Source organism: Coregonus clupeaformis, chromosome 9, assembly GCF_020615455.1.
Source record: "Coregonus clupeaformis isolate EN_2021a chromosome 9, ASM2061545v1, whole genome shotgun sequence".
NCBI classification, from domain to species: Eukaryota; Metazoa; Chordata; class Actinopteri; order Salmoniformes; family Salmonidae; genus Coregonus; species Coregonus clupeaformis.
The window spans coordinates 2,036,254-2,059,280 of NC_059200.1; the positions used below are offsets into that span (position 1 = coordinate 2,036,254).

General features: G+C 41.1%; 1 protein-coding gene across 1 annotated transcript in view; it reads left to right on the forward strand.

Annotated features, from left to right (window-relative positions):
• Positions 1-9,249: 9,249 nt before the first annotated feature.
• Positions 9,250-23,027, forward strand: part of LOC121573563 (mediator of RNA polymerase II transcription subunit 13-like) — a 109,905-nt gene continuing 96,127 nt past the window's right edge. Inside the window, exons 1-2 of the mRNA XM_045222449.1 lie at positions 9,250-9,816; positions 19,337-19,571. Coding sequence (XP_045078384.1) covers positions 9,751-9,816; positions 19,337-19,571 — 301 coding nt within the window. The 5' untranslated portion in view covers positions 9,250-9,750. The remainder of the gene's footprint in view (positions 9,817-19,336; positions 19,572-23,027) is intronic.

Sequence of the window (23,027 nt, forward strand, 5' to 3'; positions counted from 1 at the left end):
TGTCTTAGTAATCAAGTATAATTTCATATAAGCCTACTTTAACCATTTGATATAAAAATAATTGACATGTTCTGCCAAGGATGATATAAAAGCTATTTTCAATTCAGTATCTGTATATCTGTAAATAATTAAAGGAACCATCGTGAGATTCAGCTGTATACACAGACCTCTGCCAAATGTCTTTGTAAACATTTTGACCAATAACACCTTCACCTAACCTTTTCCCCATAAATATTGAGCTAGATACTATATAATGTTGATGGACATATCCTTGGCAGTGTATTTTCTGTCTGTTTCTCTACAGCTGCATTGATGCCCTTAGAGGCTGAAGTTAGTAACTATGTTCTGTGTTTGTGCTCCAGGGACTTCCAGGGCCTCCCAGTACTGGGCCAGGTGTGTGCCCCATGGGGATGTCTCTGTCTGGGGGGCCGGGTGAGTCATGCTCCCTGCCTGCCTGGCTGACTGCTGGGTCATATTCATTAGGCACCAAACGGGAGACTGGAACAGGGAGGGACTTTCTTGTCCAATACATTTTTTTAACGTTTTCGTATTCCGTTGCAAAACGTTTTGCTACTGTGTGCCCTAATGAATACCATCCTGGACTCAGTTAGGGGAAGCACCAACAACAACCTCTGAACCAGAAAACCAGCAGGGCCGTCTCATAATGACCACCTCTGAACCAGAAAACCAGCAGGGCCGTCTCATAATGACCACCTCTGAACCAGAAAACCAGCAGGGCCGTCTCATAACGACCACCTCTGAACCAGAACTGGTTATGTTACTCTGCTACTCACCCCCTCTTAACATTCCATGGGTTCACTTTCTATTAAAACATCCATCCATCAAACCATTATTTAATCCTGACTGTAATCTTCTGTTTGTCTGAAATATGGAATTGGATACAGATCAATCATACCATACCACAACAAGTTTAAGCCTTTTCTGCAAGTGTTGCATTTCTTCTACCTTGTGTATGATCTTCTAATGTAATGAGCTTCCATGCAGAAAGCTCAAGGGTATAGAAGGCAATTCACTCCCAGCCTGGAGGTCTAGAGGAACTGTATGAGCCCTGCTGCCTGGGGAAATGACTGCCTATCAATCAGCTGAGAAGACCAGCAGGAGACACATCTGGAACACATTGGCGCTCTGGTGCCTTGGTGCTTTCCCTCCCAGAGAGAGGACAGCTTCCAATTAAGCAATTAAGAGATGAAGCCTGTGAAGGGAAACATGGCCTTTAGGTCTAATGCATGGAGCACTGGTGGAGCAGCCCTCCAGGCATCATCATGTGGCATGGTAATGATAATAATATAGTTAATTTGTATAGCTCTTTTCATTACAGCAAGAATCTCAAAGAGGCGCTAGGCCAGGCATGGGCAACTTTGATGGGGGTGGGGGCCACAAAATATCTGAACTCATCATACACCCCCCCAGAGAGAGAAACATTTTCAATTTTAGAGTTACATTTATGCAAATCTACACATTTTGCCATGGGGTGTAGAGAAAATGTTTTTGTTTTAAAGCTAGTTTGCTAAAATTCTACACATTCTGCCATTGGGCGAAGAGAAGATGTTGCAATTTTATAACTAATTTCATGCACATTTTTACATTTTTGTGTTAATTCTGTGCAATTCTACACATTTCGCCATAGGGTGAAGAGAAATGTTTGCAGTTTTTAATATGATATCTGAGTAAGACTGACTAACTAAATCAGTGGGGGCCCCTCAGGCTCTAAATCGATCTCGGTTACTACAATTTTAGATAACTGGCCGCTAGACTAATTTACCAATCTAAAACATTTTAGCTGACATGAGCTAATTGAGTGACTATCAGTGACTGACATAACAAGAGAAAAACTGTTGATGCACAACCAAATTAAAAAATTGCACCTATTTTACTATTCTACCTCGCAAAATGAAGTTGATACCCTGACTGAGTTCCCTTTCAAGGGCCTTCAAAAGGGCCTGTTGCCCATCCCTGCTCTAGGCTATACACCACCACCCCGTCTTCCCTACCTAACCTTGGTTTTAACCCCGGCCGGGCCAGGGCGCCCTCCCTCCCCTCTGGCTCTGGTCTAATTGCTGCCTACATCAGATGCAGGTGAAACTGTAGTGTGTGCAAACCTGACTGTTTCTCAGTGGTGGTTGTCCTTTGTTGTGGCATTGGCCACATTGGCAACTGCTCTAGATTTAGGACCCTTCTGGTTGTACATCTGTGGTTGGGGGTTATTACATTATCTCTACTAGCTGTTGCATGTTCCCATTGTATAATTGCCAGCTAATAAATGAATGAAAATAGTTACAAATCATTTCAAAATGTGTGTAAATGTAGGGGAATTTCACACTGAAAATATCAAGCTGTTGATTGTTGATTTCAAGTGGGTTTTTTTGTGTTTCGATGATTCATTAAAATAAACCACATTTCTAAAATGCAGTGTGGGAGGTAATCTAGTATAAACCATTCCCAAGTTTCACCATTAAGAAAATGACAAAGCACTGTCAGAGAGGAATGTCAGACATGTTGTAGCTCACTCCTTCACACAGCTCAGGTTCTTCTGACTGTCTGGTTAATGCGGTCTAGTTAATGTTTTTCGCTGATTTGACTTCTGTGTTTGACGGCCTAATTTGAACAATGATCTCATTCTTGCCTGGTGGTTTCAGGAAAAGTCTGTGCTCCCTTCATTTCCAGTTGCAGCAGCAGCAGCAGACAGGGAGCCAGGGAGGTGGGGGAGCTCATTTCATTAGCTTACAATTCATATTGAATTTATTAATCCCATGCTGTTTTCTGAAGGCTGGAGGCTGATTAAGGAGAGAGAAAAAAATCCTCGATATAGACACCTTTCCTCCATCTGCTCACAATGTGTGTGTGAGAGAGAGAGGGAGAGCGAGAGAGAGAGAGAGAAGGAAGAGTGGGGGGCGGGAAAGAGAGGCGGAGAGGGAGCGAGGGAGTCTTACAACGAGGCTATGTGAAGACTGCAGCAGATGAAAGTGTGTCAGATCATTTACCAGTGGGGATACGCGACATCATCTTTTCTCTTGGCGGCAGCCCTGCAGAAAGTCAGCAGCACAACAAAGGGACGGCCACGGCTTTATTTGTGCCTCTAGAATGTTCCTGCACAGGTACTATGTGTACCAGCGCCCATACAAGTGGCCCCATTGCTTCAACTGCATGGGGAGTAGGGTGCTGCCATAACACAGAGCAGACTAGAGGCACACATGCACGCACACACAGAGGCTTCAGAGCTGTAAAACAAGTGATACCGCCAAACCACTTTATTCTCTCAAACTACAAAGAACCTGGCAGCCGTGGTTTTGACTCAACTGAAAGAGCAGAGCACTGCTCTCTCTGCCCAACTGCCTTTGAGTGACACAATCTGACACAGATCAAAAGAGGCCCTTTAGCCAGTAACTGGTGTCTGTGCCACACAGGCCCTTTACAAAGCAGCATTGTCGTGTTGGACATGGAGGGTTGAAGTAGTGAGTCTGGTCCTGTACAGCTCCACAATGTGTCCATCCCCTGTCCCCCTGAAAGGACATACCACAGGGAAGACAGCCAGACTTGCAATTATTCCCAGAAAGGCTAGCCATATTAGGTCTCTCACCAGAATTATGGTTTTCACTGGGTTCCCTTGTTGACCTGAGCAGTGGAGGCTCCTCTGAGGAGGAAGGCGGAGGGCCATCCTCCACAGTGAATTTAATAAAAATAAAAATGGTAAAACATATAAAAATGTATCCCTTTTAGATAAAACTATACTAAATATAATCACGTCACCAAATAATTGATTAAAACACACTAGGTTTACAGTAGCCTCAACAGCACTCTGTAGAGTAGCACCATGGTGTAGCCGGAGGACAGCTAGCTTGCGTTCTCCTCTGGTTACATTGACTTCAATACAAACCTAGGAGGCTCATGGTTCTCACCCCTTCCATAGACTTACACAGTAATTATGACAACTTCCGGAGGACGTCCTCCAACCTATCAGAGCTCTTGCAGCATGAACTGACATGTTGTCCACCCAATCAAAGGATCAGAGAATGAATCTAGTACTGAAAGCATAAGCTACAGCTAGCTAGCACTGCAGTGCATAAAATGTGGTTAGTAGTTGACTCAAAGAGAGAGAAAGACAGTAGTTGAACAGTTTTGAACAATTTAATTTCTTCCAAAATTAAAGAAAAGCAAGAGAGAGCTAGAGAGAGATTATTATTTTAATTTTTATTTCAGTTTCGAATGATTGTAGCGGGTTACTATCTCGTTAGTTTTATTAGCTATGTTGACTATGATGTTACTTTAGCTAATATGGTGACAACGATGTAGGCTGTGTGTAGCGGTTATGAAATGGTTTGGCTTGGAAAGGTTTTTTCGCCTGGTCACATACAGCTGATGTGTTGTGCATTGAAGTCCACAAGCGAAGGGAAAAGTTGAGCGGAGGAGAGCGCATAGATGTGAGAAGGAATACAACGTGGCTGCTATGAAAGTGAACTGTGTTTACACGTGATCAGGGGTGTATTCATTCCGCCGATTCTGTTTAAAAACATTTCTTAAACGGAAGCAAATGGAACAAAACGGGAATAAACATACCTGCATTTGTCCAATAGAAACTCTTGTTTGCAACTGTTGGACTAATGATTACACCCTATATCAGCTAGATGCAAGCAAGAGTGTGCAAGGCGTTATTGAATGTGTCACTGTCTGTCCACGTGTCACTGTCTGTCACCTCACATTTGTCTCTCAACCTGTGTGCACCTACATTGTAAACTTTCATTCATAGGCTAGGTTGTAGCAACCTCATGATGGGTATAGGGAAAATGTGAGTATCATGTAGTAGCCTAAACCTATCACTGTTACATTGAACTGGGTAAATGGAATATGAATAACAGTCATCCAATATGCTGTAATAGAAGTAATGCCATGCTCATAAAAAATAAATTGTCCTCCCTCATCTTAAACGGCACTAACCACCACTGAACCTGAGCCACTAACAGGACATTAGGCTGATTGGGTGAAAAGGCTGTGTTTGACCCCTCAATCAGCAATGTGCCTTTGAAACAGCAAAGGATCTGCTTCCCCAACACTCTACAGCGCTCTCAGAACACAGTTGTATACAGGACACATATCGTATTGGCTTTTTTATTATCTTAATTCAGCTACTGACATAATGTGAATTGGTTCAAAAAGAGCCTCATATAGTGTTGACTAAATTCACCACATTACCACAGGCTTGATAGTATATTTGCTGGCTACATTAGGAGGCTATAAAATGTGCATATGGTTTTAGTATGCGTATAATTATGGCAGTTCTATTCATCTGTGAATTTACAAACCATGTGCATACCAGGCCATTGAACAATATAATAAACCTACATGCTCTGAAAATGGATCCCTCAAGGGCTGACTTGAAAACCATTGAAGAAGGGAAAAAAACAAATTAATACTTGAGTCCCGTGAGCTTTCATTTTTCAGATCAGACCTTTGTGCCTTTTCAAACATAATTTCTTAAATAAAAGCAGCAAAGGCTTGGCTGTCATCAGGACTTTTTATATTGTAATAACTTTGCAGTCAGGTCCAAGTATCATTGTGGGCAAATGGATGGTTGTTCTCATTGGTATCACAAGCTCTTCACAATTCATCATACTATATTGGGTGTATGAGCCATGTGTGCTTAGGCAAATGCTGAATGAGGTGTGTGTGTGTGTGTGTGTGGGTGGGGGTTGGGACTAGAGGTGTGCTACTTTATTTGAACATGGTGTTGACCCTCTTGATAACTAAAGCCATTCGTCCAGTGCAGAACCAAAGACAGGGCTATTACCACTTAGCCTCTGTAAACAAGAGCTGTGTTGTTGAACTATAGACCTTCCATTCCTGCCCTGCCCTTGCCTTTAATACTAACTGTCTGCCCACACACGCATGCGCACAAGCACACACACACACACACTCGCGCACACACACACACACACACACACACACACACACACGTGCTGATGCCTTGGCTCTCAGAACTGCTGTGTCTGTCTGGGGAGACATTTTCCTGGGTGGTCAATTTTATTGATTTACAGAAAGCTTTTTAAATTTGTCACGTGACTCTTCAGTAACGGCAATGTTAATCCTGTCTCGGGTTAAGATCACACTATTGACTCAAGAGGCTGGATCGTTTTTCTGCTGGATGCACACACACGTTCAGAGAACAACTTGGTCAACAAACAAAAATCTGGAATCTGGCTCCAATTCCAAACCAGTTCCAATGACATAAAATGTCCCTGTAATTCACATTCCATTACTTAGCCTTGCCTATAAATCCAGATTTGAATTCATGAAATGTTCAAATCAATATCAATTTGATAATAATTCACAATTGATTTCCAGCTGCTTTGACCACAATGAACGTCAAAGAATCCCATTATTATAACGCACTCAAGCTATTCAGGCTATTTACAGACCTCCAGATATCAGGCATTCCATTCACTCTGCACTGTTTAGCTCACACACAGTCACTCATTTATTGATCATTGCTCCAATATCCTGTTCCTCTTGTAGCTGTTCACTTGTCTTGTCTAACCACATGTTTTCATTAAATGCAGATCATGGCCTCACAGGCAAAACCTCAGATTAATTTTTTACTTTCTTTCCACAGCATTTAGTCAAAGAGCAGTAAGACTTTTTGACACATGGGGGTGTCCAGAGGTTGGAGAATGTAGCATTTTTCAAACAGCTGAAACAGCTTTTTCCTGCAATCTAGAGCCCTAATCATTATGCCTAATTCTATGTAAAAAATGTGTATATTTTTATGCATAGGTTATCTTAGCATACCTCCTGTTCAATTGTCATTTAAATTAATGATGCACTTTGATTCTTTAATAACTTTTATGGCTTAGGAGTTTAGTACAACTGCCACACTGGTATATAGTATCATAACCCAAGAAATAAATCAATTTTAGTCAATTGTGTATCTATTTATTGTCATTTGAGTTTTGAAAATAATAATCTAAATGTATGTCAGTATTTGCATGCTAGGTGGCTAGTATTACACACTGAAAAAAATCAAGCTTCTTAAATGGTTCTTCCTCAGTTAAGGTTCCTTGGAGAACTCTTGCCCGATAAAGAACCTTTGAGTTAAGTCAGGGGTTCTTGACGTGGCATCTATGGTTCATCAGAATTCTAAAAGGTTATTGAAAGGGAAATACCTAGTCAGTTGTACAACTGAATGCGTTCAACTGAAATGTGTCTTCCGCATTAATCCCAACCCCTCTGAATCAGAGAGGTGCGGGGGGCTGCCTTAATCGACATACATGTCTTCGGCGCCCGGGGAACAGTGGATTAACTGGCCCACCAATGTATGTAAGCCTTCAGATGTGTCCCTTTCATAGTGCACAGTAAATTGGCCAGTGTTTTACTAGTGTCGATTTTTTTGTGTAACATTTCTAGTGTTGATTCAAGAGTTAAATTAACACTATAAAATGTAAAATGAACACTCCGTGGTGTAAAAGAACCCCAGTATGCTACTCAAATATAAGTAACATACATTTTTCTAAACTATTCCAATAATTTCACCCGTTACTGAAATGGTTGTTCCAGTTTAGATGTTTAAGGTAGTCTCATATCTTAGTCTTCCCAACCCAGTCAGTCATTCTGAATGCAGGGGTAACAATTTACTTGACACCCAGCATTACAACACGTTATGACACAGTCATAACCATGTCATAATATGTCATAACACCTGACATAACTTGTCATAACCTGTCATAATATGGTCATAACACTGTCATGACACATATATTTAGACCTGTTGTGACATATATTGCGTTATTTTATGGCTGGTTATGACACCCACATAAGAGTGTCAAAACCCACAAAACCTACCACACAAGGCAAAACATTCCATTACACCATAGCCTACGTGTCAACAGTATGTTTATGTTATATAACATTTTCTAAAATTGACCATTTTAAATTATCATTGTAATTACGCACACATTGATATCAGACATGCAACTACCCCAATGCTCTGTTTCCGATGACTGGGATGAATGCAGGAGCAGATTTCAGGAGCAAGAAAAGACGCCCTCTTTTTGACTGATGACTGATATAAGGGCATGTACGTGATAGGCCTATCTGATTTATAAGATTACATCTGCATAGCTTGCTATTTGGGGTTTTAGGCTGGGTTTCTGTATAGCACTTTGTGACATATGCTGATGTAAAAAGGGCTTTATAAATATTTTTGATTGATTGATGGTCATAATGCTTCCTGATAGTGTCATAAACTGTCTTTTCTTAGTCCAAGTAAAGTGACCCAGGATGGGTCAAATGCTTTATGACAGTGTCATAAAGTGTATTTTCTAGAAATTATTTAAAATTGGATTAAAAACAACATATAATCGATTCATTACAACAACAACAAAGGACTTAAGAAACAAACTTTCAAATGAAAGAAAACTTATTGGCAGGGAAAGAAGACATTTGAATAAATGTGGGTTTTGACACTTATGTAGGTGTCATAACCAGACATAAAATAATGCAATATATGTCACAACAGGTGTAAATTGTGCTAAATACTTTGCATCGATTTGTTCCTCAGAATTCCATGCATTCATCACAATCAATCATCTAAAATGTATTAGCCTAATACATGTTTATACAAATGAAAGAGAAATGCTCAAGATCAATTGTATAAACATTTATTCAAAAATAAAAAATAAAAAGTGCTGTCACCTTTTTGGTTGAAATTATTGAGTAAAAGAGCTACTTCATCATGACCGAATGTATTAAATCATCTTGAACGCTTGGCAGCAAATTTGTTAATATAATTTATTCTCAGAGAGGCGCAACAATCATTGGGTCACAGTTCATGGCACGTGTGGCCTGGGCAACTCGTGAATTTTATTAGCGTCTCGCGTGCTTTATGTTACTACAGCATTACAATAGTGTTATAATAGTGTTACACTGTATCCCCACCTACACTGACACATTTGATTAGGTTAACGTTTTTAGGGCTTTGCTGTGATTGCGAGGACACACACCGTATGATGTAAATGTTGATGCAAGGAATGGATACATTTCTTTGTGTATGCACTAGGTGGTGCACTGTGAAAGTCGGTAAATTTAAAGGTTTGATCATTAGTAACAGAATCTGGTTGCTCAGTAGCGCCTCTTGCTCTCGCCTAGCGGCAATACCCATCAGTTACAGTGTTATTACACCCCTCATGACCACAATGAGCCAATAGGCTTTTGGAGGCAGAGTTCTCCCTGTGGCCGCCATTAAAGAAAGGAATCCATGAATTCAAATGGAACTAGAAGGATCAGAGACCGAAATTATGGTTAAAATTACCGTAGAGATAGGCATATGCCAATTTCTGATTGGTTTTTAAGGATGTTATTCGTTTTTAGATCGATTTTGATGGTGATGGAGTAGAGTGACGTTTTTAGCAAAAACCGTTTTAAGCTAAGGGGGAGGGGGAGAGTTGCTTCTTTGCTCTCCTTTTCTTTTTGTTTTAAGAGCATTTTTCGGTCCGTTTAAATGTTTTACTTAATGTGTATTCAAGAGGTCGATAGAGAGGTTGTGGAGACGATATTTTAACTGCTTTTATTTTGGGGCGGACAATAGCATTCGAAGTGTTATTGAATAACATTCTCCAGCCAATTGTTTAAAAATAATTCTCGTTCATTACCTTATTATACATCTTGCAAAATACATTTGAACATCGGTCTTTATTTCCCCGGAAACTGAAATGATGGAATGTTCGATCTCGCTGTGAAAGGATGAGTTCTTGTTTTGTACCAAACGGGGCCAGCTTGGAGGATTGCCACTCCAATCTATTCTGTCTGGTAAGAGATTTAAAACTAAAGGAAAAGCAGCCATTTTTAACTAGCTGAAAAGAGCGAGCTAACGTTAGTAGCCACAGCAATGGAAAAGCAGGCAGGGCCTGCGGAGCACTGCAATTCAAACATCATGCACTAAGGCAATGTGTATTTGCATACTGTGAAGTTGTGCAAGATTAAAGAAGAATAGTGTTATCTGTCACTTGCAGCTGCATGCATGCTGTTTGCAATCATAAATGTTCAGTTTGATCATATTCAATGCATTCCAGCCCTGAGAGTCTTAGGCAATAAAAGTGCAACTAATGTAACGTGTGGTGATGATAAACATCTTAGCTACCTAGCTATCTATAGCAACGTTGAATACCATGCATGATTACATTTTTTGTCTAGTTGTTTACTTGGTTGAAGTAACGTTCTGTATCGTTATGCTTTTTATCGCATGCATTGTGCAGCATGTTTATGTGACCTAAAAATAAACCCAAGCAGTTGGCTAGCCTGCTAACTAGCTTGCAATGTTGTTCATTTGCACAAATACCAAACTAGCTAAATGGCAGAAACATTTGGCATTCGATCATGGAAAGTAAATGCTCGTGAACATTGGCTTCTAATTTAAACTTCCATGTTCTATCGTGTTGTTGTTGTCAGTGTGCGGGTGTAGTTGTGGAGATACATTGCTTGTTACGTTGTTTCTTTTAAGTAGCCAATGAAGAGTTTAGATACTGATAAATTGTAGCCTATTTGCGGGCTTACATACTTTTCCTTTGAAGTTGTCAAGTTTGCTTTCCAATCATTTGTTGTTTACATTCTTGGCTCGCGCACACCTAAAAGAGGCTGAAATATTAATAAACAATAATGTACTCTTGGATATTGTTAGTGCATTTAGAATGTACGTTAGTACTTACTTCCTGTCTAGCAAGTTTTCAAGTTGAATACATTTTTCATGACATATTAATGCGATTCACTGTTTTGTTTTTTATCTGTGTATTTATTTGTGTGTTTTAGTTCTCATAGTGCTGATTGATACTGTTGCTAGTCAGTCGTAAAACAATTGAATTATATAGCTATCATAAATACACAACCAAAAGTACCTAATAGACTCAAGGAAAAGGCTCAGACGTCCCCTCTTGTCCTTTGCACTCCTACTACTAGCTAGACCAATCTAAGAACTTCTCAGTAGTGCACCAACTATAGGTTTCCAGCAATGCATAGCATTTTTCCTGTACAGTATGTACTGTATGACAGATGTGAACAATTCCCCTTCACGAAGGTTAAATAGATAAATATTGATGGACATGAATCGTCCTTTTCCAAAGCATTTGACAGTAGAGCTGAATGAACAGGACAGGCTAGTAGTGAATGACTGGTTGCTGTATTGCAATAGCAGGGAGATATTTTACTGCAGACTAAGATGAGCTCACACACTGAACAGACATTGTGGTTTTAGGCTGAAAGAATGCAGTGAACACAGCTTGGCACTTTTCCCACAACTAATAGTTCTCAGGAGTCTTATTGCAATTCTCGTTTGTCTTTGAAGTTAAGCGGCTTTTGCTTGCACATTTCTGGGTGGTGAAGTTTGTTTGTAGATTAGTTGGTATGTGTTTATAACACATTATTTTCATAAATCAATAGTCACGTCACAACGGCCCTGCTAGACTATGTCTCTTGTCAAGATAAGTTCTCAGCCTTGGGTAGAAGATTGTAATTGTAACACTCATCAAACTCATTTAGAGCCGGGCAGGATTAGAACAAAAACCAACACTGCAGCAGACAAATGTTGTGCTGATGGAAAGGCTGGACGAGACGAGAGAGCAGACCAAGTGGATTTGCATTTCTCCCGAGTTTTCCAAGATGCAAACAGACTAGTTTCATGTGTTGCAGCGGGACGGTGAGACCGTGACAGAGAGATGCTGGTAGTGGTGGTGGGGTGTCTCTCTGTCTGCTCAGGGATGGTTTGAGCAACTTCAACTGTTGCATGTCTCTGATTCAGAAAATTCAGAAAACTTTAATGTCCTTGAGGCAATTCATTTAGCAGCAGTCAAAGTACATAAAGACAAGATCACATATTAAAATGTAAAACACAACAACAGAAAAAAGCAACAGATATTTACTTGCTGCGATTCTCACAATTCTATATGTAATGCGATTTGATGTTCCAAACATCTTGCTCACTATATGTCTGCTGCAGAGAGAGCATGAGAAAACAAGTTTTGATCATTCAGGGCAATATATACAAAAGTGCTGAAAACATGCTGGCTCACTATTTAAAAAGATGATGGAGAACAAGCTTTATGATGAAAAATACTGGAGTTTTGCATCAGGTACAGCCAACTAGCGCTAGCTAATGCTACCTACAGTAGCAAAACACTTTTTACAAATCAATACTTGGAGTCAAATATTGATATAATTTAGTCCAAAAATAATATTGCGATATGTAACTGTTTACAAAAAGTTGGCAGGATAGTGCAAAGGTTTGCATGTGCATTGGGAATGTCAGGAAGGGAAAGCAAGGGAAGGGAAGGCAGCTGTTGCACTTAGTGTGTTCCACAATGGGACCTGGAGCTCTGAGCTGTGAGAGGGAAGGTGAGCGAAGCTGAGCATCTGACGAAAGGAGGGGTCATAACCCGCAAATCCCAAACAGATTTTGCATCAACTTTCTGAGTCCGTCAAATGGCTTTGCCCTCAGATTCCCCTATAGCCGCTATGGTGGTTTGCCCTGATGGCCTCGGCATCTGAAAAGGGAAACTTAACTCGACCCTGGTTCTTGCACTACTGGTGGGAGGACATTTTGCATACACAGTTGCCTACATACCTGAGCATTATACTAACACTCAGCTAGTCGTGTCAGTTTGAAGGAAACACACAGGTTTCCCTGACACATTCAGACTGTAACTCAGATGTAGACTATATTTTTAAAATATAGATTGATTGATTGACCGCAGAAGGCACACAGACTCTTGCCGGCGCAATCTGCCTCTGGAAGATTGCCACATAGTATTTGCAGAGAATAGCCTAGTTTATGGATTGAAAGCTTGGACTTGATCTTTGACAGGGAGAGCGGCCATTCCACGGCTTTGAAAAGCCTAACATTGACAGAGAAAAACATAAAAACAATTCAGAGCTGTCATCAAAAGATTCAGAGCTGTCATCAAAAGAATGGATTGTGTGATGAAAATAAATTTCTGAAGAAGAATAAGTAAGACGGGCATATATGCAGGCTTACAGTCCAAGCACCACCCGTTTCAGAAACAGTCAGTTTCTATAATTGCGGAGGATCTGGTTTCACACTTAACAATTTTTTCCCTCCCTTTTATTTCCGTGCAGCACAGATGTTTCTCTGCAAGATGCAGGTGTCAGGTAGTTCCTCACACCACTATGTCTGCCATCGTGAGAGAGAGAGGGCTTGGTGGATGGAGTTTCTGAAACAGAAACTGCAGCAACAGTAGTAGTATACTGGTGAAAGGAATAATCTAAACTCAGCAAAAAAAAGAAACGTCCTCTCACTGTCAACTGTGTTTATTTTCAGCAAACAACATGTGTAAATATTTGTATGAACATAACAAGATTCAACAACTGAGACATAAACTGAACAAGTTCCACAGACATGTGACTAACAGAAATTGAATAATGTGACCCTGAACAAAGGGGGGGTCAAAATCAAAAGTAACAGTCAGTATCTGGTGTGGCCACCAGCTGCATTAAGTACTGCAGTGCATCTCCTCCTCATGGACTGCACCAGATTAGCCAGTTCTTGCTGTGAGATGTTACCCCACTCTTCCACCAAGGCACCTGCAAGTTCCCGGACATTTCTGGGGGGAATGGCCCTAGCCCTCACCCTCCGATCCAACAGGTCCCAGATGTGCTCAATGGGATAGTGATCCGGGCTCTTCGCTGGCCATGGCAGAACACTGACATTCTTGTCTTGCAGGAAATCACACACAGAACGAGCAGTATGGCTGGTGGCATTGTCATGCTGGAAGGTCATGTCAGGATGAGCCTGCAGGAAGGGTACCACATGAGGGAGGAGGATGTCTTCCCTGTAACGCACAGCGTTGAGATTGCCTGCAATGACAACAAGCTCAGTGCGATGATGCTGTGACACACTGCCCCAGACCATGACGAACCCTCCACCTCCAAATCGATCCCGCTCCCGAGTACAGGCCTCGGTGTAACGCTCATTCCTTTGACGATAAACACAAATCCGACCATCACATCTGGTGAGACAAAACCGCGACTCGTCAGTGAAGAGCACTTTTTGCCAGTCCTGTCTGGTCCAGCGACGGTGGGTTTGTGCCCAGAGGCGACGTTGTTGCTGGTGATGTCTGGTGAGGACCTGCCTTACAACAGGCCTACAAGCCCTCAGTCCAGCCTCTCTCAGCCTATTGCGAACAGTCTGAGCACTGATGGAGGGATTGTGCGTTCCTGGTGTTACTCGGGCAGTTGTTGTTGCCATCCTGTACCTGTCCCGCAGGTGTGATGTTCGGATGTACCGATCCTGTACAGGTGTTGTTACACGTGGTCTGCCACTGCGAGGACGATCAGCTGTCCGTCCTGTCTCCCTGTAGCGCTGTTTTAGGCGTCTCACAGTACGGACATTGCAATTTATTGCCCTCGCCACATCTGCAGTCCTCATGCCTCCTTGCAGCATGCCTAAGGCATGTTCACGCAGATGAGCAGGGACCCTGGGCATATTTCTTTTGGTGTTTTTCAGAGTCAGTAGAAAGGCCTCTTTAGTGTCCTAAGTTTTCATAACTGTGTCCTTAATTGCCTACCATCTGTAAGCTGTTAGTGTCTTAACGACCGTTCCACAGGTGCATGTTCATTAATTGTTTATGGTTCATTGAACAAGCATGGGAAACAGTGTTTAAACCCTTTACAATGAAGATCTGTGAAGTTATTTGGATTTTTACGAATTATCTTTGAAAGACAGCGTCATGAGTTTAGTAGTACAGCAGCTCATACTTGATGTACCGGTAGGCTATAGGCCTATATGATAAATGAACATGGGCTTGTGAATAGTGTCTTGTCTGGAACAGCATTTGAATGCCCTTGAGCAAGATTCCTGATGTGAGATATTTGCTATGATGTTGCTTGATGAATTGGTAATGTGTGAAGAGGCTGGGAGTTGGTGTTCCTGCCAATCATAATAAATCCTAACAATGAAAAACATATGTAGGGACACGTGGGAAAGAGTAGTGTTGAGGAAAGTCTTTTTTATTTTATTTATAGTCATATCTTGTAAATTTTGATAGATTGTGTCACTAAACTCAACAGCCTGCTTCGCTTTCAATATTTGGTATAAATCTCTCTTAAAAAATAAATCTATATTTTTGTCGTTACAGTTGCTCATAGTAGTTACAATTGCTCATAGTAGTTACAGTTGCTCATCATATTCTAGTCAGATCATTGTAGCGTTTTGATATCTGTGGCGTTCTGACTGGCCACTGTGGCCAGCTTATGGCCTTCCTGGCTGCCATGTTATAATGGATAACTAACTTGTTGTTGTGGTCCAGCTTGGGTCCAGTTGACACCACAGAGCGCTCTGTTTTGACAACACCACCCCCCACCACAAATCTCCCAGCTTATCCCCGGCTAGGCTAAAGACTATTGCGCCGCTACCACAACCATGCTTAATCATTCGCTCACGCTCATAGTGTTTCAATTGATTGAAATGTACCTGCCAATTTCATTGTAATTGTCTATTTCTAACAAAGTCAAAGTGACAGTTTGTCAACTTGAACATATCGCCTGGCAGCGGAAAATAGCCCGCCTCAAGAATCTGTAGAAGGCCCAGTTCACGCAAATCAGTTGTGCTGCCAGGATAGATAGGAGGGCCAGCTCCATCAAGAGAAGTACTGTAAGGCAATATAGCAACATAGGTTGTGATGATAGTGTTGGTCTTTGCAGTCGTTCAGTGTATGACATGGGCACTGAGTGTAAGCCTAAGACACTGGAAGGCATGATGTATTCAGAGGTGGGTGGTGTGTGTGTGAGAGACAGTGTATAGCCTCAGTGTAGGACATGGACCCAGGAAGCGCTGACTGGTTGTACGTACGTAGGGCCTGCTGTCTGATGAGCCTCAGCCAGCCGCCAGGGGTAAGCAGGCAGCTGTAGCAGTGGAGCGTAATGTTCCTGCCTTAACACTTCATAACCCTGTAGTACCCTGTGCTGCTGCCAGTGATTTACAACCTATGAATTTCTCTGTGTTGTGTTCCCCCTCTCTGTAAAAGCCGGACAGCATTGGTTTATACAGAGCACACTCCCCAAAGCACTCATCATTAAAAAGGATTAAGGTGGTCAGAGCCCATTTACAAGCATTAGGGAGGTTTTTTTCTCAGAGCATTGAACATGTTGTTCATGTTGTTCATGTTGAGATTGAAAGCACCTGAAGCTAAAGTGCACACAATTGGAACAAAAACAAGGCAATGCTATTTTTTGCTGCTTCGCTCTTTAGAAATGTTTCTTTCTGTTTATATTGAAGCCTTTCCTCCAGGTCTCCTATCTATCTATCTATCTATCTATCTATCTATCTATCTATCTATCTATCTATCTATCTATCTATCTATCTATCTATCTATCTATCTATCTATCTATCTATCTATCTATCTATCTATCTATCTATCTATCTATCTATCTATCTATCTCTATCTATCTATCTATCTATCTATCTATCATCTATCTATCTATCTATCTATCTATCTATCTATCTATCTATCTATCTATCTATCTATCTATCTATCTATCTATCTATCTATCTATCTATCTATCTATCTATCTATCTATCTATCTATCTATCTATCTATCTATCTATCTATCTATCTATCTATCTATCTATCTATCTATCTATCTATCTATCTATCTATCTATCTATCTATCTATCTATCTATCTATCTATCTATCTATCTATCTATCTATCTATCTATCTATCTATCTATCTATCTATCTATCTATCTATCTATCTATCTATCTATCTATCTATCTATCTATCTATCTATCTATCTATCTATCTATCTATCTATCTATCTATCTATCTATCTATCTATCTATCTATCTATCTATCTATCTATCATCTATCTATCTATCTATCTATCTATCTATCTATCTATCTATCTATCTATCTATCTATCTATCTATCTATCTATCTATCTATCTATCTATCTATCTATCTATCTATCTATCTATCTATCTATCTATCTATCTATCTATCTATCTATCTATCTATCTATCTATCTATCTATCTATCTATCTATCTATCTATCTATCTATCTATCTATCTATCTATCTATCTATCTATCTATCTATCTATCTATCTATCTATCTATCTATCTATCTATCTATCTATCTATCTATCTATCTATCTATCTATCTATCTATCTATCTATCTATCTATCTATCTATCTATTCTATCTATCTATCTATCTATCTATCTATCTATCTATCTATCTATCTATCTATCTATCTATCTATCTCTATCTATCTATCTATCTATCTATCTATCTATCTATCTATCTATCTATCTATCTATCTATCTATCTATCTATCTCATCTATCTATCTATCTATCTATCTATCTATCTATCTATCTATCTATCTATCTATCTATCTATCTATCTATCTATCTATCTATCTATCTATCTATCTATCTATCTATCTATCTATCTATCTATCTATCTATCTATCTATCTATCTATCTATCTATCTATCTATCTATCTATCTATCTATCTATCTATCTATCTATCTATCTATCTATCTATCTATCTATCTATCTATCTATCTATCTATCTATCTATCTATCTATCTATCTATCTATCTATCTATCTATCTATCTATCTATCTATCTATCTATCTATCTATCTATCTATCATATCTATCTATCTATCTATCTATCTATCTATCTATCTATCTATCTATCTATCTATCTATCTATCTATCTATCTATCTATCTATCTATCTATCTATCTATCTATCTATCTATCTATCTATCTATCTATCTATCTATCTATCTATCTATCTATCTATCTATCTATCTATCTATCTAATCTATCCTCCACTCTACATCTTCCTTTATCTCTCTCCTTCCGCTATCTCTCCTCTCTCTCCCCCCTCTATCTTGTTCTCTTCTTCCTCGATCTCTCTGTTTTCCCCTCTCCCTTTCCTCTCTTTGTTTTTCTCTTCCTGTGGCTGCCTGCCTGTGTGTCTCCTTGTCATATGTGTTTCTCCTGATGAGGTGGAGGCTCCATAAAGGATAATTAATGCTTGCTCTTTAAACGTTTAATGTAACACTAGAAAAGCCTGTCCTCTTTGGACCCCCCTTCAGGCCAATGGGGAGTAATTTTGACTTAACATTCTAACAGTCTAATAAATACACTGAGTATACCAAACATTAGGAACACCTTCCTAAAATTGAGTTGCACCCCCCTCTTTTGCCCTCAGAACAGCCTCAATTCGTCGGGGCATGGACTCTACAGGGTGTCGAAAGCGTTCCACATGGATGCTGGCCAATGTTGACTCTAATGCTTCCCACAGTTGTGTCAAGTTGGCTGGATGTCCCTTGGGTGTTGAGCCATTCTTGATACACACGGGAAACTGTTGAGCTTGAAAAAATCAGCAGCGTTGCAGTTCTTGACACAAACCGGTGCGCCTGGCACCTTCTACCATACCCTGTTCAAAGGCACTTAAATCTCTTGTCTTGCCCATTCAACCTCTGAATGGCACACATACACAATCCATGTCTTAATTGTCTCAATCTACACTGATTGAAGTGGATTTAACAAGTGACATCAATAAGGGATCATAGCTTTCACCTGGTCAGTCTATGTCATGGAAAGAGCAAGTGTTCTTAATGTTTTGTATACTCCGTTTACATTTCATGTATGCTATTTGAAAATTAATACTTTGGTGTTTATTGGAAAAATAATACTTTGGTGTTTATGAAGGTCTTGGGTAACATTAGAATATGAAAAAATATTTTTAAACGCTAGCATTTTCATTAGTTTATGTTACCATTTTTTACATTAAAAAAAACATTTTTTGTCATTTAGCAGGCGCTCTTATCCAGAGCAACTTACAGTTAGTGAGTGCATACATTATTAAATTTTTCATACTGGCCCCCCCGTGGGCCAGTACCGTAGGCTATCTGTTGCCACGTGCTCACCTGTCTAATGCTTGGAAAAAGTGATATTTTGAAATAGAGCTCATCTCTTCAATTTTGATAGATGGTTTGGAAAACCTCAGAATCTGCTCTTTCTGATACTATATAGAAGCGTCTTACCTGCATGTGACAATGTAGGAGGATTTGAAAAAGTCACTTTTCCTCTTAAAACTGCTTATAACACATTCTGTTTGTGATATCGAAATTCTAACAACATACAGTACGTGTGTTAAATATACTTATTTAGGAAAAGGACAGAGGGGGGCAATTTCAAAATGATCCCCTTGGCCTTTCTAGTGTTCAAATATTTACCCACAGTTACCTGGCTCCTGTGGCTGTTGCAGTGGCTGACTCCCTCCCTCCCTCCCTCCCTCCCAGGCTGACCTGACTGGGATCAAATGGAAGCGGTACGTGTGGCAGGGCCCCACCTCTGCGCCCATCCTCTTCCCGGTGACCGAGGAGGACCCCATCCTGTGCAGCTTCAGCCGCTGCCTCAAGGCGGACGTGCTGAGCGTGTGGCGGCGGAGCCAGAGGCCCGGACGTAGGGAGCTCTGGCTCTTCTGGTGGGGGGACGACCCTAACTTCGCCGAGCTGATCCATCACGAACTTACAGGTGAGACTGAGGATAGAGGGAGTGGGCGCTCATACACACACACACACACACACACACACACACACACACACACACACACACACACACACACACGCTAACCGGAATAGAATACCTGCCATGGTCCAATAACTTCAAACAGCAGTACTAAGCCTGTGTGATGGCTTTGGCTTATATATATATTTTTTATTGTATTATACAGTGAGGGGAAAAAGTATTTGATCCCCTGCTGATTTTGTACGTTTGCCCACTGACAAAGACATGATCAGTCTATAATTTTAATGGTAGGTTTATTTGAACAGTGAGAGACAGAATAACAACAAAATAATCCAGAAAAACGCATGTAAAAATTTTTATAAATTGATTTGCATTTTAATGAGGGAAATAAGTATTTGACCCCTCTGCAAAACATGACTTAGTACTTGGTGGCAAAACCCTTGTTGGCAATCACAGAGGTCAGACGTTTCTTGTAGTTGGCCACCAGGTTTGCACACATCTCAGGAAGGATTTTGTCCCACTCCTCTTTGCAGATCTTCTCCAAGTCATTAAGGTTTCGAGGCTGACCCATTTTCAATGCCCTGGCTGAGGGAAGGAGGTTCTCACCCAAGATTTGACGGTACATGGCCCCGTCCATCGTCCCTTTGATGCGGTGAAGTTGTCCTGTCCCCTTAGCAGAAAAACACCCCCAAAGCATAACGTTTCCACCTCCATGTTTGACGGTGGGATGGTGTTCTTGGGGTCATAGGCAGCATTCCTCCTCCTCCAAACACGGCGAGTTGAGTTGATGCCAAAGAGCTCCATTTTGGTCTCATCTGACCACAACACTTTCACCCAGTTCTCCTCTGAATCATTCAGATGTTCATTGGCAAACTTCAGACGGGCATGTATATGTGCTTTCTTGAGCAGGGGGACCTTGCGGGCGCTGCAGGATTTCAGTCCTTCACGGCGTAGTGTGTTACCAATTGTTTTCTTGGTGACTATGGTCCCAGCTGCCTTGAGATCATTGACAAGATCCTCCTGTGTAGTTCTGGGCTGATTCCTCACCGTTCTCATGATCATTGCAACTCCACGAGGTGAGATCTTGCATGGAGCCCCAGGCCGAGGGAGATTGACAGTTCCTTTGTGTTTCTTCCATTTGCGAATAATCGCACCAACTGTTGTCACCTTCTCACCAAGCTGCTTGGCGATGGTCTTGTAGCCCATTCCAGCCTTGTGTAGGTCTACAATCTTGTCCCTGACATCCTTGGAGAGCTCTTTGGTCTTGGCCATGGTGGAGAGTTTGGAATCTGATTGATTGATTGCTTCTGTGGACAGGTGTCTTTTATACAGGTAACAAACTGAGATTAGGAGCACTCCCTTTAAGAGTGTGCTCCTAATCTCAGCTCGTTACCTGTATAAAAGACACCTGGGAGCCAGAAATCTTTCTGATTGAGAGGGGGTCAAATACTTATTTCCCTCATTAAAATGCAAATCAATTTATTTTTGACATGCGTTTTTCTGGCTCTCACTGTTCAAATAAACCTACCATTAAAATTATAGACTGATCATTTCTTTGTCAGTGGGCAAACGTACAAAATCAGCAGGGGATCAAATACTTTGTATACATTGTATATATTTTTAGAGTTTATTAGTCACATACACAGGGTCACAGATGTAATTGCAGGATACAGTGATATTCTTAAGCTCTGAGCTCCAACAGTGCAGGTCAAAAAGAGAAGTGAATGAAACAATAATACAAATAATATTAATAATATATACATATTTACAACTGTAACAATTATAAATGTCCATTGGGGGGTGGGGGCAGGGTAAAATGTCTGTGGAGGGGAGTATTATATCCCCGATGGAATGCCCTATAAGGGGAGCAGCAGGGGGGAAAGTGAGAGGTGAATGAAACAATGATAAATATAAGACTGAAGAATACAGTCCCAGCAAAGGCCCTCTCAGACCATGTTTCAGATTGCCTTTGCTGCTCACAAGAGATAAATGAGGGATTCATGTTTCTTTCAATTAACCTTTTTACGCATTCATCTAAGGTTACAGAGCTGGTTAAATGGGTGATTATTGTAAAAGACTGTGAAAAGGAGCCTCTTGAGTGCTGCAGACCTCAGAGCAATACCTAAGCCTGTGGTGATAATGATGATAGTTAATGTGCTGGTTGTATAATGTAAAATATTACAAGGTTCAGGACAGGGGTTGATTGTCAGGCTGACTGACGCTGTGAGCTCTGGGGAGATCAATTCACTGTAAGTGAGAGCTTAGAAGGTGATAGCGTTAACCAGTTAGCTCCCTTAGTTTCCCCCTCATCCCCTAAATGACAAGCAGCCAGCCTGGCTGAGAACAGCCTTCACCTGCAGGTCAACTCCCACTGTTTGGAGCAAACACCATTTTTTTCTGTGTGTGTGTGCGCGCACTGTGAGCCTTATCATGGCATCTAAGCGCCTTCCGCCCTCCAGCACACGATAAAGCAGCGCCCTGCACTTCGTGTCGCCGAGGCTATATAAGAAAGCTTATCGCATCTTCCCATTTAAAAAAGAGGATAGAAAAGAGGAAAGAGAAATGGAGCTCCTCCTCCTCCTCATGACTTCTGTGAAAAATTGAGTATGCAGGAGCAACGATGCAGAAACAAGCCTAACACATCATGGAGGTCTGGCCTGGTGCGCTCTCTTCTCTTTTTTCCCTCCCTCCATCCTCGCATCATTTATTTTTTTCTGCAGCAGCAGTGGAGGATGGACGGAGACCATCTTTATTCATGCTCTCTGGCGGGGAGATTGAACTCCTAAGTCTGAGCCGTGACACACACACCTACACACACACATAGCCGGCCCGTGGCCCTCCTTCATTATGACACGTTGTGCCTGAAGTGGGTTGGAAGTGGAAGCTAAAAGGCGTGATGGCAGCCAATCCAGCCCTGGTGGGCCCCGGTAATAACCTGCAGGGCTGGAGGATTAAATGGACTGTGTGTGTGTGTGTGGACAGTGGTGGTATGATGCATTGGAGCCTCTCCTGGGCGTGAAGGTGTGAAGCAACACACAGAAAATGGTGACAACGTGTGTGTTTTAGTAGCAGTGATCGGGCTGGCCGATCCATCGGCAGTCATCTGGAATGCCACCACCAGCCATTGTCAGCTGCTTAACACCTTGCCCTTTTCCCTCTGTGCAAGTGGCTGATGGGTTTGACCTTTCGCTCAGTCAAACCGTCCAAGTCAAATTGGGGTAATCCCTGGAAATGTTAAGCACTTTTTTGTTTGTCATTTTTTTACCCCCCCCTTATTGCAATGTTGGTGGTAAACATGAAAATCTGTTATATTCTTTCATGTCGGCAGCAGAAATGGCGGCGGCTCCTTTTCCCCTTCCACACTCATTAGATTAACGGCCTGTGAAAGTCTTTTAATTTTGAGCAAGTGCCATTTCTGTGTAAACCAGTGGGCCAGTAATCCCTTCGAGAGAGGGAGAGAGA